This window comes from Temnothorax longispinosus, chromosome 3 (genome assembly GCF_030848805.1).
Source record: "Temnothorax longispinosus isolate EJ_2023e chromosome 3, Tlon_JGU_v1, whole genome shotgun sequence".
Taxonomy (NCBI): Eukaryota; Metazoa; Arthropoda; class Insecta; order Hymenoptera; family Formicidae; genus Temnothorax; species Temnothorax longispinosus.
In genome coordinates, this window is record NC_092360.1 from 13,716,651 (window position 1) to 13,731,833 (window position 15,183).

Below are 15,183 nucleotides of genomic sequence, written 5' to 3' on the forward strand. Positions count from 1 at the left end.
TGAATCATAATCAATTTGTTTTAATAATTTGCATTATACGGAGTAGAGAGTGAAACTATAATAAGAGAGAAAGAGAAAGAGAGAGAGAGAGAGAGAGAGAGAGAGAGAGAGAGAGAGAGAGAGAGATGTGGACACTATATGTATTATTTCATATATAAACTGGAGAAGCATAATAATAAAATGTAAATTAATCCTATTTTGTATAACGCAACTACATAAACTCATTTATAAGGGTATATGCGATTACATACATATTTTCCATGCATTATTTATACATTTTGTCACAGAATAATATATCAAATAATATAACATAAAGTCAAATAATATAATCAAATTGCTAAATTTAGGAATATCTTATTTCTCCGATATTACATGTGTATGGAAATGAAATGGATATTACATATTTTTATGCTATATACTTCCACGTGAAATCAGAACTTTCAGAATTCAAATATCTTTTTTCGCAGATGAAACTAATCTCGCTTTAATATCGGCGTATTTTGTTCTCGCATTATATATCATAAGCTGGAACTCGGTGTATCCGCGCGATGGCAAACGGTATCGTACGTAGAGCAATATGAATTCGCGCATATCGCAAATATCTGCGATACGCGCGGATTTAACGAACGGATATGGGATACGGGGGGGATGTCTGTCTTGAACTTGAAATCCGAGCGTGCAATGCGCGCGTACCAGCGCGTGCACATCCCGGGAATTCGAGGAATCGCGGCAGCCTTGCACCGGGCGCGCGGAAAACGGGAAACCGATCCGATCCGACCCGCGATTGGGTAAGTGCACGCTCCGCGTGATTTACCATGATTTCTGCTAAACACATATCGCCCTTTCCCGCGCGCGGATGCAATTTCGGCGGGATCACCGAGCAGCGGTCGCGTGATCGCCACGGAATATACCCTCGTTGTTTTGTAACCTGGTGCAAAATTCACAACGCTCAATCGCGCGTTCGCACGCCCTCGCCCACCTCCCTCTGAATCGCCTGGATTTTTCACTTTTATTTTTGCCCTTCGATTACCGTGCTTCGGCTTATCGTGTGAAATACAATACAATGTTCCGATGGAGCTTTAATAATTTTGCGAAAAGCATTTTCTCTAAAAAAAATAGAGGGAGGATTTGCGGGTAAACGAGGGGGAGAGTTATGACGTAAGCGACAATAAGAGACAAAAGCCACGGTCGTTAGCATTGTTACCAGTTACCACACTCCCGAAAAGCATTTCAAAGGACTGCGAGTTATATATTCTTGGCATACTTTTGAGCAACAAGAGTTTATGAGAATGTGAACAATTCTGAAAACTATCCTGGTACAACAAGAGAAATATAATTTCTAGTAGGTATACCACAAAAAAAAACAGTCTTTTAAACGATATTAAACTGAACATTTTTTTTCGTATTTTTGTTATTTTATCCGATTTTATCTAATTTATAAAATCGTAAAAACAAAGCATTACCATATTTTCATATTTATTCCGCGGTAGTTTTTAATTAAAAATCGGACGATGGGTTAATCCCGCGGCCGTTTGTGGAGCGAGGAATAATTACGTCCTTTTTGGAAATGGCGCACGCACACCACGAGGAGAGCGAAAAATTTAATCGCTTGAGATATGTGCGGCCGGGTGGGTGCGTAAACAACGCTATCCGCGCGAGGGAGAGACAAATGTGCAGTGACGCTGCAGCGAAGTTATCGGCTATCGAACATTATTGGATAACGGAAACAAAGTGCGTCTCGCCTCATTGATTATTATCGCACGCGATCACCGAACTACCGCGCTCTCTCCGCGCGGCGTCATAAATAATTAAGAATAAATGAGAGCGACGCGTCGCACATTCGGACGGTCGTTCGAAGACCGATTTCCGGCTGGCGCGACGGACGCCCCTATTTTCTTTCCGCCGTAACGTACGCCGCCCCGTCCGTCGATACGTGCAAGAAAATAAACCGCGCCCGCGTCCGTCGGCAGGTCGACACCGTACGATTTATTTGTTTGTCATAAATCCCTCCGTCTATTTCCGCCCGCGTGCATTACGAAAGTCTCCCTTCCGCATTCCGAGACCGCGCCTTTCCCTTCGCGTCTCTAAATGGATTTGTCGATAGATTGAAAATTTGATAGATTAGCAGTTTTATTAAGTTGGAAATATATAAATACACACAGAAAATATTGCTAGGTTACCAAGATCCAGCTCGGACCGTAAATGGCAGTTTCTTCTATATTGATCGTATGTAACATGACGGTCCTTTTCACTTGATATTAATAGATTAGAATTTCGTATTTTCATAGAACACGAGAATTACGCGAGTTTTAATTAACAAGCGCAAGCGGAGTGATTAGCAACGAGTCGAAATATTGAGGATTTTTTTACTTCCGGTATACGCAAGGATTGCGAGCATTGTGCTGCGTTTTCTGGTGCAAACGGCTTGTCGTTTCGAACAGATGCCACGAATCGCGGAGATGCGACGCCGCATTAAGCGCCGCGGGGATAAACCCGATGTCCATTCAGTCGATCGCGCGGTTTATTATTGAATCCGTTTGCAATGCGAAAGCAGCTCCACCGCCGTCCGAGCATTTGCGCGCCGCTCAAAATCTGGAATATCGACCTGACTCTGAGGTCGTCCCTGAGGCGGGCGAGAACCGCCATATGATTAATCCAGGTGCAAGAATCGTTTCGTGTTGGCAAGTCGTTAGCGAAGCCAAAATAGAAATCGGCGCTCATTTCTCGTGGAACACGTGGATTCTAGGGAACCCGTTACTACCGTTTTAATCGCGTAAACGTCGTCAGCGTTATTATTACTTACTTACAGGAATTGTAGGCTCCGTTCACGTGAAATTTACGCGTGAAATTAAAGACCAATACGATAAAAAAATAATACGTATTATTCTCACGAACGAAATGTCAGGAATATATCGTCAAATAAAAAATTACCACTTGGGTAAATAAACAATTGAAAAGATTATTCATCATACTGCAGCTACGCGAGCGGAATAATCGTGTTGTACAATCGTAGACCGCGGTTTTTTATCTTCTACAGAATTTTAATTTCTGTTTACCTTGCAGGTGACATGGAAATTTTGGCATACTTCTTTGGACCTATTGGAGTGCTGCTGGCTATAAATCTTATGTTTTTCGCCGTAACTGCTCGCGAATTGACTTGCGGTCTCTGGAAAGGCGAATTCGTGAAAAGCACCACTGAGAGGTAAGCAAACATTTTCCTCGTTTCGCTTTAAAAAAAACGGAACCGAATAATAAATCGATCTGTTCTTCGCACCACAAAAGGCTATTGTATGTTAATAAATAAATTTTTCTGCAGCGCAAAATTCGATCTTTCCCTGTAATACGGCAATAGCATTGCTCGCGGTATATCGTATTTACGTTTTTTTTTCCTCTTATCAACGAAGTAACAAATACACATTTTATTCCATAACGATATCGATTGAACAAAACTAATTAAGGAAGAAGATATTAATCGAAGAAAATCGAGCGAAAGACGGGAGATGTCGGGATGTCAAAGGGGAGACGTAATTTAATTATGTTCTACGAGCACTGTATCTCCGAGTATCCGTATACGAGTATTCGGAACTAGCCGATTTATTGATGGAATAAATAAAAATTACATGATTCTACTACTAGGGATTTTGCAAAATCCCAGGTTTAGTGAAATTGTGAGTTGAATTTTTTAATTTTTATTTATAAATATATTATAAAAAATTATATTTATAAATACAAATATAATTATATAAATTTATATATTTATAATTTTTATTCATTCCATCACAATATCCCGGATTTTTGTGGATTCCCTATAGAGATTTTGCAAAAAAATAAATTACACGAAATCCCTGCGACATATAAGGCTTGTTCGTTTTCGCTGCACTTCTGGACTAGTGCAATAAGTTAGAATGAAATAAATGTATTTTCTTTCATTCTAACTTACTGCGCTAGTTTAGAAGTGCAGCGGCGAAAACGAACAGGCCTACAGATAGAATTATATTCTTTATATTACGCATGATACAACCGATCGCTCGAGCATCTTTGCACATCAGTCCTTCGTAAATAATGCGGTTTTCATAACTATATAAGGTAAGATGTGATAAACCGTTGAGGAAGAATAATCGACGTCGAGTTGCGCGCTAAGATAAACTACGATGAGTTGTAATTCCACCGAGATTTCGCGTTTCCGCGCATTTATGACGTGACCTCGAATCCGCAATCCGAAGAGGAGAGTCGCGAAGTTATTATCTCGTTTAATCGACGGAGCGAAAACGATGGATATTGGACGAGTCGCGCGAAGGGACGAGCTAAACTCGGAAGATGAAAGCCGACGACGACGTTGAGAAGCGGCGCGGGGAATCGCAGACGAAAAACGATCTGAAATAGACAGCCGCGGGGAGCCGGGTAGCGTTTGTGCGCGCTTATTCGTGGTTGCAAATAAATGTCAATCTTCGCGGATGGCAAGAATGGCGGAAGGTCCGCGAACTCGACGACGGAGTTAATTGACACGAGTAGAGACGGCCGGGAGAAATTTGCGCGACGATGACTTGGGGAAATATCAAATACGGCTTGATGCGCGGCTAGGAAGGGTCGACGACTTCGAATAAAATTTCAACCACCGCCGCCACCGCGTGTTTACTCGTCGTCAGCCGGCTTTCGAAGTTTCTTGACGTTCGCGCAGTTAATCATTCATAAGCCATGCGGCATACGCTATTTTTAGCCACGACGCGGGCCGCCTGGTCTTTGCAATCAACGCATATAATTCGCTACGGTACTGTTAGAATGCAATCATCGCGGTGCCCACTACAAAGGGTCGCGGAAATATCTTTTCCTCCTTATAGAACCGCAGGTTGCTGGCGACCAGAAACATACGGGAATATACTAAAAGGAAAAAGAGGGGTAGAGAAACATGAAGCAGATAAATATGAACAAGTTACAAAGGAAAGTATACCAGCTGCAATAAAAAGTGTGCGTGTAATAAAACTTCTTGCCAAGTATAGACGCATCCGCACTTGTAGATCCCACTCGCGAGATTCTCCTACTTTCTACCAAGAAATCCACATCACGGGGAAACGTGAAGGTACGATATAACGTGAGAAAATCCTTTCCGCGATTTAAGCGCGAAGCCACGAAGTGGCGGCTTACGGGCGACAGACGCGAAGGCAGGTGTCGTCGTAGAGATATACTGTCTATATAAGTATATTTATACGATTCTCTTTCCCCCCTCTCTCTCTCTCTCTCTCTCTCTCTCTCTCTTCTCTGTGCGGTCGCGAGTACAGAAATACTGTCGTTCTCGGACGTGCGCGGAGAGGGTGCCGGTATAAAATATTTTTTGCCCGTGAAAATCCGCTATCTCGGCTGCGAGGCGAGGAACCGAGGGAACACAGATCTCCACTTTGCGCGACCGCGAGAGGGAAAAGGGTAGCGGCGGTGACGGCGCGGCGGAGACGCGCGAGAGTGCATCAGGCTTGGCGAACTGGATCCGCACGTCGCGTCGCGACGAACGGGCACTCGCCCTCCCGACAGTTATTGCGAGTGTTTCATACCGCGTTTATGCCCCCCCGCGGCCATCGCTGTGTCGCCTTTTGTCAGAGGATAATTCGAGCTCGGCTCCTCTTTCCTCCGGCAAATGTCAAATCGAACGTGACGTCCGTACGTTATTTGGCGCCACACCGAAACTATCCGGCCGGTCGCGTGGGCAGACGTGGAACGTTTTAAAATGTCAGAGCGTCTCTTTCGCGACAGTTTTTCTCACGGATGTATGTTACGCCGAAGTTGCGCCCGCGATGCGTGTGACAACGACATATGTATTTCCGCTTCAAAGAGGGTTGTTGCTGCGATATTCGTTAATCGCTCACTTTCAATGCGTTTGTTAAAATTATCAAGTTCAGTTTATTCGTTGCGTCCAGTAAACGTAGGAGAATCTTTAAAAATCATTGACATTTAGCTCGATGTTTATGAGCATATTTAGTCTATTCTAATTTTGACATGTGTGTATTCGTTGAACGATAATCACAGCTTCACTGAACAGTTTTCAAGCTTGAAACTGAACTATAACGTAAAATGACAAAAATAAATATCTCCGCATATTTCAGAGATGGGATATCCGAGGTATCGGTTACATTTATTTTATTCTTTTTCGATGACAAGAAGATCGATGCAAAAGCCACTGTGAACTCGGCGTTGAATAAAAAATAATATTATCATTCTCATCGACGTATGACGTTCGCAGATTTTCGCCGGGCGAAACTATCTATTCCACGTCGGGATGTCCCAGAAACTATGCAAACGTACGTGATGAACGAAATCCGTTCTTGTCGAAGGTATGGTGCAAACTCGGGATGAGGCAAAATCTGCATACTGCTATTACGTTTCCTTTGCCAACAATGGCCGTATTGTGTTCGCGCACGTACATCACGACGGGCAAATAGCGTCGTCGAAATCGCGAATCGGGATCGTCAATATCAATCCCGAAGAGAGCGAGAGGATGTAAGCGGATCGAAGGGACGTCGCGAGCGAATGGAAAATAACGATTGCCTGATATCGGCTGGAAGATAATAAAATAAACCTCCCTGCGCGCGAAGTCTGCGTTTTATAAAAAAGAATCCGTCCGCCTCGCGCCTGGTGCAAATCGGAAAGTACGAGGTGTCAGATACCTTTCGTCGAAAAAAAAAAATCTCGAGAAATATTTTGACGTACCAACGTCCAAGTTTTTACGCGCAAAGCATTTCTGGATACATCTCGGCGTTTCACGTATCAAGTTAAATTACATTGGTAAATATAAACTTGGAATTAAAAATCTATCAAAACTTATTTGCAATGCAAAAATGTCCGCGAAAAACCGGAGACCGAGCGATTTCGCTTGGGCCAATAAAACATGCGGTCGTTTTCGAGGCGAGAATGTCGTTTCGCAGCCGCCGAAACGATCGGGCGTTCCTGCTTCTCGGCGGCCGGCGGCCGTGCGCAACGTCGCCGTTTATTATCGTTGCATCGAAGCGCGTCGGGAACGGGCCCGTAAACGCGGCTGTTGGCACAATTCCGGGATATTCCTAGAGAGATATTGCGAGGGCATCGATATTCCCGCGTGTGCGCGTTATCGATACGTTCCGTCGTCTTTTCAGGGAAGGACAAATCGGAGCAATGCACTTCGTCTCTTTCTACGGAATGGTTCGCTCGGAATAACTCGTTGTAACGAGCAATGTTGAACGTTTCCGATATAACGAGCTTATGATGTGTTCCGACTCAACGCTCTTCGGCTTCTTGCCGCTTCGTGCGCACGCCTTCGCTTATTTAAGCTTGAATTATACACGGGAGGTTTTCGTACGTCGTGTGCAAGACGTTATATAGATAAAGTTTTCGAGTTCTAAACTGAATTCTCGGCCATCCACTTTTACACGACAAAACGTTGCCTCACGCATACGTCCAAGTATCGTTTCACTTCGATCTTTAAATAGATCGCACAAATTGACCGTTCAATTGAATCGATTAACCAGACTCCGCGGCGCGAGCGAATCAGTCCGGATACGATAAGCAGATCCTCCAGTTCGCGCGAACGAGTTTATCTTGTCTTGCGCATCGACAAGGCCAAGAGTCTTTTAACTCTCATTGCTAACAGCCGTTCCCCGAAAACTGCAGAAAAACGCATGGAGAATATTCGTCAAGTTTCACGGTCGGGCGTAAGGTAAACGTTTGCGCGAGACAAAGGAGAACTGGTTAGCCGGCCGAAGTTCCGCGTGACGAGCTTGCGACATGTGTTTACGAATCTCTCTCGATCTCGAGAGGATGCTGCGCCGGGGGAAAACATTACTATTTTTCATCGTGGAATGCCGACGAAAAGTCATATCCGTCGGCCGCAAGGTTGGCGAACGCCTCGAGAACTGACAACGCTATTCTGCTGAATTTAGGAGGACCATCAGCTGGCCGATCTCCAACGACATCGTCTTGGTTAATCCGACCAAACTGCGGGACAATCCTTCGTTAATCCATCAATAAATCGGCTAGTTCCGAATACTCGTACATGGATACTCGGAGATACAGTGCTCGTAGAACATAATTAAATTACGTCTCCCCTCTGATCCCGACATCTCCCGTCTTTCGCTCGATTTTCTTCGATTAATATCATATCTTCTTCCTTAATTAGTTTTGTTCAATCGATATCGTTATGGAATAAAATGTATTTGTTACTTCGTTGATAAGAGGGAAAAAAAACGTAAATACGATATACCGCGCGCAATGTTATTGCCGTATTACAGGGGAAGATCCAATTTTTGCGCTGCAGAAAAATTTATTTATTATTAACATATACAATAGCCTTTTGTGGCGCGAAGAATAGATCGATATTCGTGTAAAAAAAAAGAAAAAACATTGTTATTTTAGACCATTTCTCTGGTAAAGTTTGTTATTTATGAATAGAACACGCGAATGAGTATCATGTTCGTTTAAAACAGTTGAAACATTATAAATTATTGCCAATGTGGAATGAATAAAAATTATAAATATATAAATTTATATAATTATATTTGTATTTATAAATATAATTTTTTATAATATATTTATAAATAAAAATTAAGAAATTCAACTCACAATTTCACTAAACCTAGGATTTTGCAAAATCCCTAGTAGTAGAATCATGTAATTTTTATTTATTCCACGATGTCCCGGTTTTTTTGTGGATTCTCTAGAGATTTTGCAAAAAAAAAAAAGAAAGACACGAATTACACGACATCTCTGCAACATATATATATTTCGAAAATAGAATTTTCTCACATATGTACAGATGCGTCTTGTAACAACCTCTTTCGGCTGTTTGCTCGACGACGGAAGAGAGCCAAAGAGGAAGAGACTACAACGGTCGTTCGAATCGCGCGTTTCCCTTTCCCGTTATCTCGATTTTCGATAATGGACATCTTCCTTCGGGTCTTTTGTACGAAAGCAGTTGCCTCCAGAAACTCTCGCGTTTCTCCTCCGCGCGCACTCTCATTTGTTCTCCCGTTCTTTCTCCTTATTGTCTCTCGTTACACGCCCGGCCCGACCGGGCCCGGTTCGCGCACACAGAACGGTGGCAGTGGGATTCAATATTTACGGAGCTTCCATGTGTGGACCATTCCAGGACCATTCCATCTCGTTCGCTCACACTCTACCCCCTTCCCCCTTCTCCATCCCGTAGGAATTCTCTCGCCGGTTATTGTTGTTCAGCATACGCTCGTAATATTGACCCTCGTGCAAATTATATCGTACTTTTCCGCATCCACACGCTCCCGGCTCCAGTCGATACATCCCACTTCCGGTCGCGCGCTTTGTTCGATGCGCGACAGCTGTCATGGTCGATCGTATCGCATTCATTCGGGCCAACGTCCCGAAAAACCTCTCTCGTTTGTTCACAGGCTCGCGCTCGGCGATCTGACGAAATTTTCGCGCGGACCCGCCGGCGAAGGTAATATCGCGTGGCGCTTCTGCGAAACGCAAGCTTCGACGGAAGCGTAATATTACCTCGTTTATAAAACAAGATCCCTCGCGCGCCGCGGAGACAAGATGCATTTATTTCACAACTCCCGCGGTTGTAATTATTTTACACTTAAGTTTCAACCGTGGATGTGCAGGTTCCTGCCACTTATTTTGTAATTTTGACCAATTACGTTTTCTTTTTCATAAAAAATAAATAAAAGCTCTGTGCGCAATTAAAGTTGAAATATACAAAACAATATCGCGACAACAAGCACGTAGACAGAATGGAGAACAATTATTTTTATTTTCCTTCTTTTTCATATCTCTAAAGAGTCCCTAGGACTCCATATCCGCTACACTAGCGTATAATATTCAAATACGTGAAAAAAAAAATGTTTTCTAAAACGACTACTTTAAGCTACTCCACATATTTTTCCGTCTACGCTTCTAGGATCTGCGCAATAAAGACAGGGAGACGTTTAGATCCCCCTTAAGATTAAATCTTTTCAGCGCTCATTTATGATATCATCACCTTACACCGTACAAGCGATAAGACTCGTAATTGAAACGACATATCACGCTTTACCGTTGGCCGTCTCAATTTCTGCTTGTTTGCCGACACTCTCGAGTTACCAAACCGTCCTCGCGAGAATAATAAGATTCCGGTCATCCCTGTCGATAGACGGGATTCCCAAATCATTCTCGACATCATTCACGTCTCATTCCTTTCCATCCCCTTTCTCTCGACGTTATTTTCGACGCTGGTTCATTTCCCCTCCGAGGCCCCAACCGCGCGGCTTTCGCGCTCGCGACGGCCGAGTGACTGCACACGCGGTCCGTTCATAATAATTAGCAACGCCAACGAAAATAGAATTCTCGGTGGCCCCGCGACCAACGTGACGCGTCAGGATAACGCCGCACCGCGCCGGCCGGCCGGCTCGCGCGCTGAGCGACATTACGACGCCATAATTCTGCGGATACCGTCCGGTGTACGATGTGTTACGGGCCGCGAATATTCTGACGGGGCGCATTAATAACGCTTTGACTTCGGGGCCCCGTGCGATGGGACGCATATATTATACGGGATGCAGAGCGCATCGAATCGATGCTGCCGGCGCGCGCGAGTGCGCACTCGCTCGCGAGACCTCGCATGACTCGCTTGATAACGGATAATGACGATCTAAACGGGATTTTCTAGTGTGCCCGTTCCGCGACATTCTGCGAGGAATTCCGCTCTCCTAACATTCGACGCGGAAATCTCCAGAATGGGTTTCGAGTTTCGAGTTACATTTTATTCCGGGAGACGGAAAAAAAGTCTATAATTAAATGAGGAAAGCCCTAATTTATAGTCACCTATATTATTCGATCGCCTATTATTTATAACGAGACGAAGCGCGGTCTCGCATATCAAACGAACAATGTCAATTAATCGTGTACCATTTACATTCATTATACATGTCACGTGTGCAGTCACTCGACGAGGCGTACGATTGCTTTATTGACTGACCGTCAGAGAGAGAGAGAGAGTCTCGTAGCGCGATAAATAATTTCTTGCATTCGTATCGCATTCGGCGACGTTGCCTCGCTAGCGCAACGATCGTAACGTTAAACAATAGCGAAATGTCAACCGGGCTATTACAATCAATTCCACTCGTGAGCTTTCATGTGCCTGCGGCTTCTCGGGTTCACACGTGCGGACTGATCGATATAGCTCGGCTGAAATTACAGACATGACATCTCATCATTATTATTTTACTTTCCATCATCGTCGTACTGCCTTTGAGATTCTTGAAGACACGATATTTCGAAATATCGTGTCCTCAAGCGTAAACATTCCTCCTGATTTTTTTGAAATCTCATCTTGCGTTATATATATCTCGCATTTAGCTTTACCATTCGTTTCTGCTTCCAGGGCGACGCTGGGCCGCATATGCATGAAGCTGGTGATCGTGATGGGTATCACCTGGGTGGCCGACGTTGTCTCGTGGGCTGTCGGCGGGCCGCAGTACATCTGGTACTTCACCGACCTGATAAACGCCTTCCAGGGAGTGCTGATCTTCGCGGCGGTAGGCTGCCAGCCGCAGGTCCGAGCAGCGCTCAAGAGATTCTTCAGCAGGAACCCACAGACCAACGCCGGAAGACAGGGTAACGGTCACAGCACGACCAGCCACGGGATGCCTAGCATGGGCGACAGCGTGACGCAAAATCCGAGCACCAAAACCGCGCCGTTGGAGACCATCTGCTAGAATGGAGGCTCTCCATACAGAACGTACCTAACATACGTTCGGAAAGCGTCCTAAACACTCCGAGTGTCCTCCAGACATTTCCTCTCTCGAATTCGCGTATTGTTGGAAAATGTCAACAAGAAAACATTTTCACAGCTAGGTCTCCCGATCTACGCGGGTCGACGAACCCGAGAAGAGACCTCTCTTGCTGAATCGATCCTGCGGAAATATTCCTTCGATCGATCAGTTCGACGTTATTATACAGCGACGTTTGTATCGCCGACTTGAATTACCGAGATATTCGAATTCGCATCGTTCATAAATCAGAGTTTGTAATAGCTCTACGCCGCTAAAACAGACAATGACGCGTACTCTTCGGACCTTGGTAGCGGGCCGAAACAATGCGTGATTTATGATCGCGTCGGGTTAATATTCTTTTTTTTTCTCCTGCGGACAACGATTCATTTATATTAATAATATCGGCTCGCTGTTGTAACGTAACGGTAAAATATTAACGTTCGACGAGAGCAAAAGCGGGAAGGCAGCTTCTTCGAGCCTAATGATCATTGTGCTCTCTCGAGATCTGGGATACGAGAGTTCGAGACGAAATTGCGAACGGCCTCGCCTCACTTCGTAACTTTCGGTACGTTTTACGCCTCGTATTACCAAAGGACGAAGGGTTCATCACGGGTTTTCTTCCCAGGTCCTTCCTCCTTCATTATTCATCGAATGTTATCGAATCTAGGAATAATCGGTTTTTCGTTTCCCTTAGCATAAATATGCATCGGCGTCGTTAGCCGCGTCTTGGCACGACGGCTACTGTGGCTGCAGGCATTAAACATGCAACATCGTGGCTGCCGAGCCACAATTTATCACTGATCAAACGTTCAAACGGTCCTGTTTCGGTATCGAACCGAAGCAAGGAAAAAAAAGGAGCTCTATCGCGTTGCGCGTGCAGCGCGTAAAAACGTTCGGCACGCAATTCGCGTACACGCAATTTGTCGTCGTGTGTGCGTTGCTCCGCGCAGTAATCCGTTTGTGCGACCGTTCGAGAGTGGATCATCCTTTTACGCACCCTTTTTCTCCGTTCGGTCGTTTTTCTGAAAAGGGATCGAATGTCGATTCCAATTCGGTCGTTTTGGGAATACATTTTTATTGACGACCTTCGCGGAATAACATGACGAAAACGGACAAGTATATAGAATTATCTATTTCTACGCGAATAAGTATTATAAAAGTATTAACGATACGTAGTCGCTCGATAGCACAACGTATCACCGAGCGTCGACCCCTGCTCCATGATTTTTCGAGCGATTTTAACGCGACGACATTTGTCCTCACTTCGCCGGGAACAATGATCACTCGTACGTCGCGCTTTCTCGGAGCGGCGCTCGAAAGGATTCAGGTCGCTTCGACATCTGGCCGCTCTCTGAGGCGAAACGGGACGTCGGTTTCGCGTCAGGCCGGGCTTACGATCGCGAGGCGCACGTAAACGGAATCACGTGTAGGTAGGTCAAGGCATGCAATCGATGTCAACTCGTGACAATACACACTAGGAATTCAATGCCTTCTGAAATGCCTTCCAAACGCGGCGTTCGGCACGCCGAATCGTGTATACAAAGAGGAACCGGACAAGCTCTCGATCACGGTTCCTCGAGTTTGACCCTTTTTAGCTGCGAAAAGCGTGCGATCGCTTTCTTTCAAAAAATTTTTCACGCAAGTTGTTTGCTTGTGCGATGTATCTTATTACGACGATCGAGAAATAATCGGGAATCGAATTTTCAACGGCGTTCGTTTCGTTTTATGTATCCGGACAGACGTAACGCAGCACGAGAAAGTATACTCGGAGTCGTTTTACATCGTTATCAGGACAAAGCGTTTCGTTTCGCGATATAATGCATAACGAAGAACAGCGGCGCTTTTTAATCGCACGGAATTGCGATTGCTGATCTTCTAAACCGATGTAGGTAGGATTATATAGTTGTACGATGTATATAATATCTGCGCAACGATACCGAAACTGTCGTACAGAATCCCGCTACAGAATCAGGTCGTCTCGGAAAATCTCATTAGTTCCTTCTTTTTTTTTTTTGTAGCGTATATGACCGCGAAGTAACGTCGCGGCTCGACCGACTCTTCTTTGCAGCCTTCATCAAAGAACCCGACGTGGCTGATTGATCACCCATTCCCCTTTTTCGCGAGGAATTGATCCTCCGCGATTCCACGTCGGGGAAAATCTGCCAAAAGAAATCGAGCCGGCGACGTTACTAGCTCTTTGTTAGCGTGTAAGTGTGTACGTTTGTCGCGCTTAATTAATTGCGCGACAGTGCGTGCGTGTGCATGCGTGTGTGTGGAAATCCGCGTGTGTAATTAGCGTATCGACGAACAGCAACATCGTTAGAAAAAAAATAAGAGAGAGAATAACGATTGCACCGGATAATTGGAGAGAATGATTAAGGTAAAGGTACCAATACCCGGACACTTAAGCGTAGGAAATGTACCAATATCTGGACACGTACCTGTGTCTGTGTCTTTAAAAAATATAAATTTATGGAAATAAACGTTTGGATATTATAACTGAAGTTTTAAACTACAAGAAAAAATACTTTTATCTTTGATTTTAATTCGCGTTATACTTATAAATAATAAAGGTGTCCGGATATAGGTATATGTCCGGGTATTGGTACCTTTATCTTAATTGATTAGCATATTTCGCCGTACACAACGATTCGTAAGTAAAATGCCGCCGCGAGCGGAGTAGCTCTTTTCTTCTTTTCGACATAAGTCGCGTCCGATACGTAATAATTTAAGGATCTGCTGATCTGCTATTTATCAATTTGTAAAAGTGCGTACCTATTTGTAAGCAAGTCACCGTCACACGACGGCATTCGTAGCTCATCACCTGCCGTCGCTCTCTTGTAGATAACATCCTTATCGTTATTATTATCGCACTGTATTATTATCATGCTATTGATACTATTATTTTCTTACTATTATTGTAAATGTGCAAATCGAATTTAACATGGACGTATTTGTGCAGCGTATATCCATCTCCAAGTTGAGCGAAAGCAAACTCGGCATTTTGATACTCTTTTTTTCTACACACGATCGGTTCCACTGCCAAAAAATAATATCGCGCCGCGATGGCGAATTTAATAACTAATGTTCGAGAGCGAAAACTTTGTTATAAAATGAAATTGTACGCGCAACACCAATTTTTTGAGAAAACGGAGGCTATACAATGTAGACAATAGTGTTAACAATAGTATTATATATCTTAGCGGTAACGTCATTAATCATATAGAAATTAATAGCGAGCGGAGAAACATTTATACAAATGATCGTGCGTAGTCACTGATCGTACACCATTCCTATACAATGTATCGTAACAGTATTTGCTATTATATTAATGGTAGTAAACAGAAAAAACTGTTAGTACAAAATAGTATTTTAACGACTTTTTATTCATCCCATTCCAATGATTCCCAATGATTGCTCTTAGGAAAAAAAAAATCAT

The 15,183-nt window shown here is 44.0% G+C and overlaps 1 protein-coding gene across 1 annotated transcript in view; it reads left to right on the forward strand.

Moving 5' to 3' along the window:
- Mthl1 (methuselah-like 1) overlaps positions 1–15,114 on the forward strand; it is a 77,012-nt gene extending 61,898 nt beyond the window's left edge. Inside the window, exons 3-4 of the mRNA XM_071774454.1 lie at positions 3,064–3,202; positions 11,354–15,114. Of these exons, the coding sequence (XP_071630555.1) occupies positions 3,064–3,202; positions 11,354–11,687 (473 nt within the window). The 3' untranslated portion in view covers positions 11,688–15,114. The remainder of the gene's footprint in view (positions 1–3,063; positions 3,203–11,353) is intronic.
- Positions 15,115–15,183: the final 69 nt, after the last annotated feature.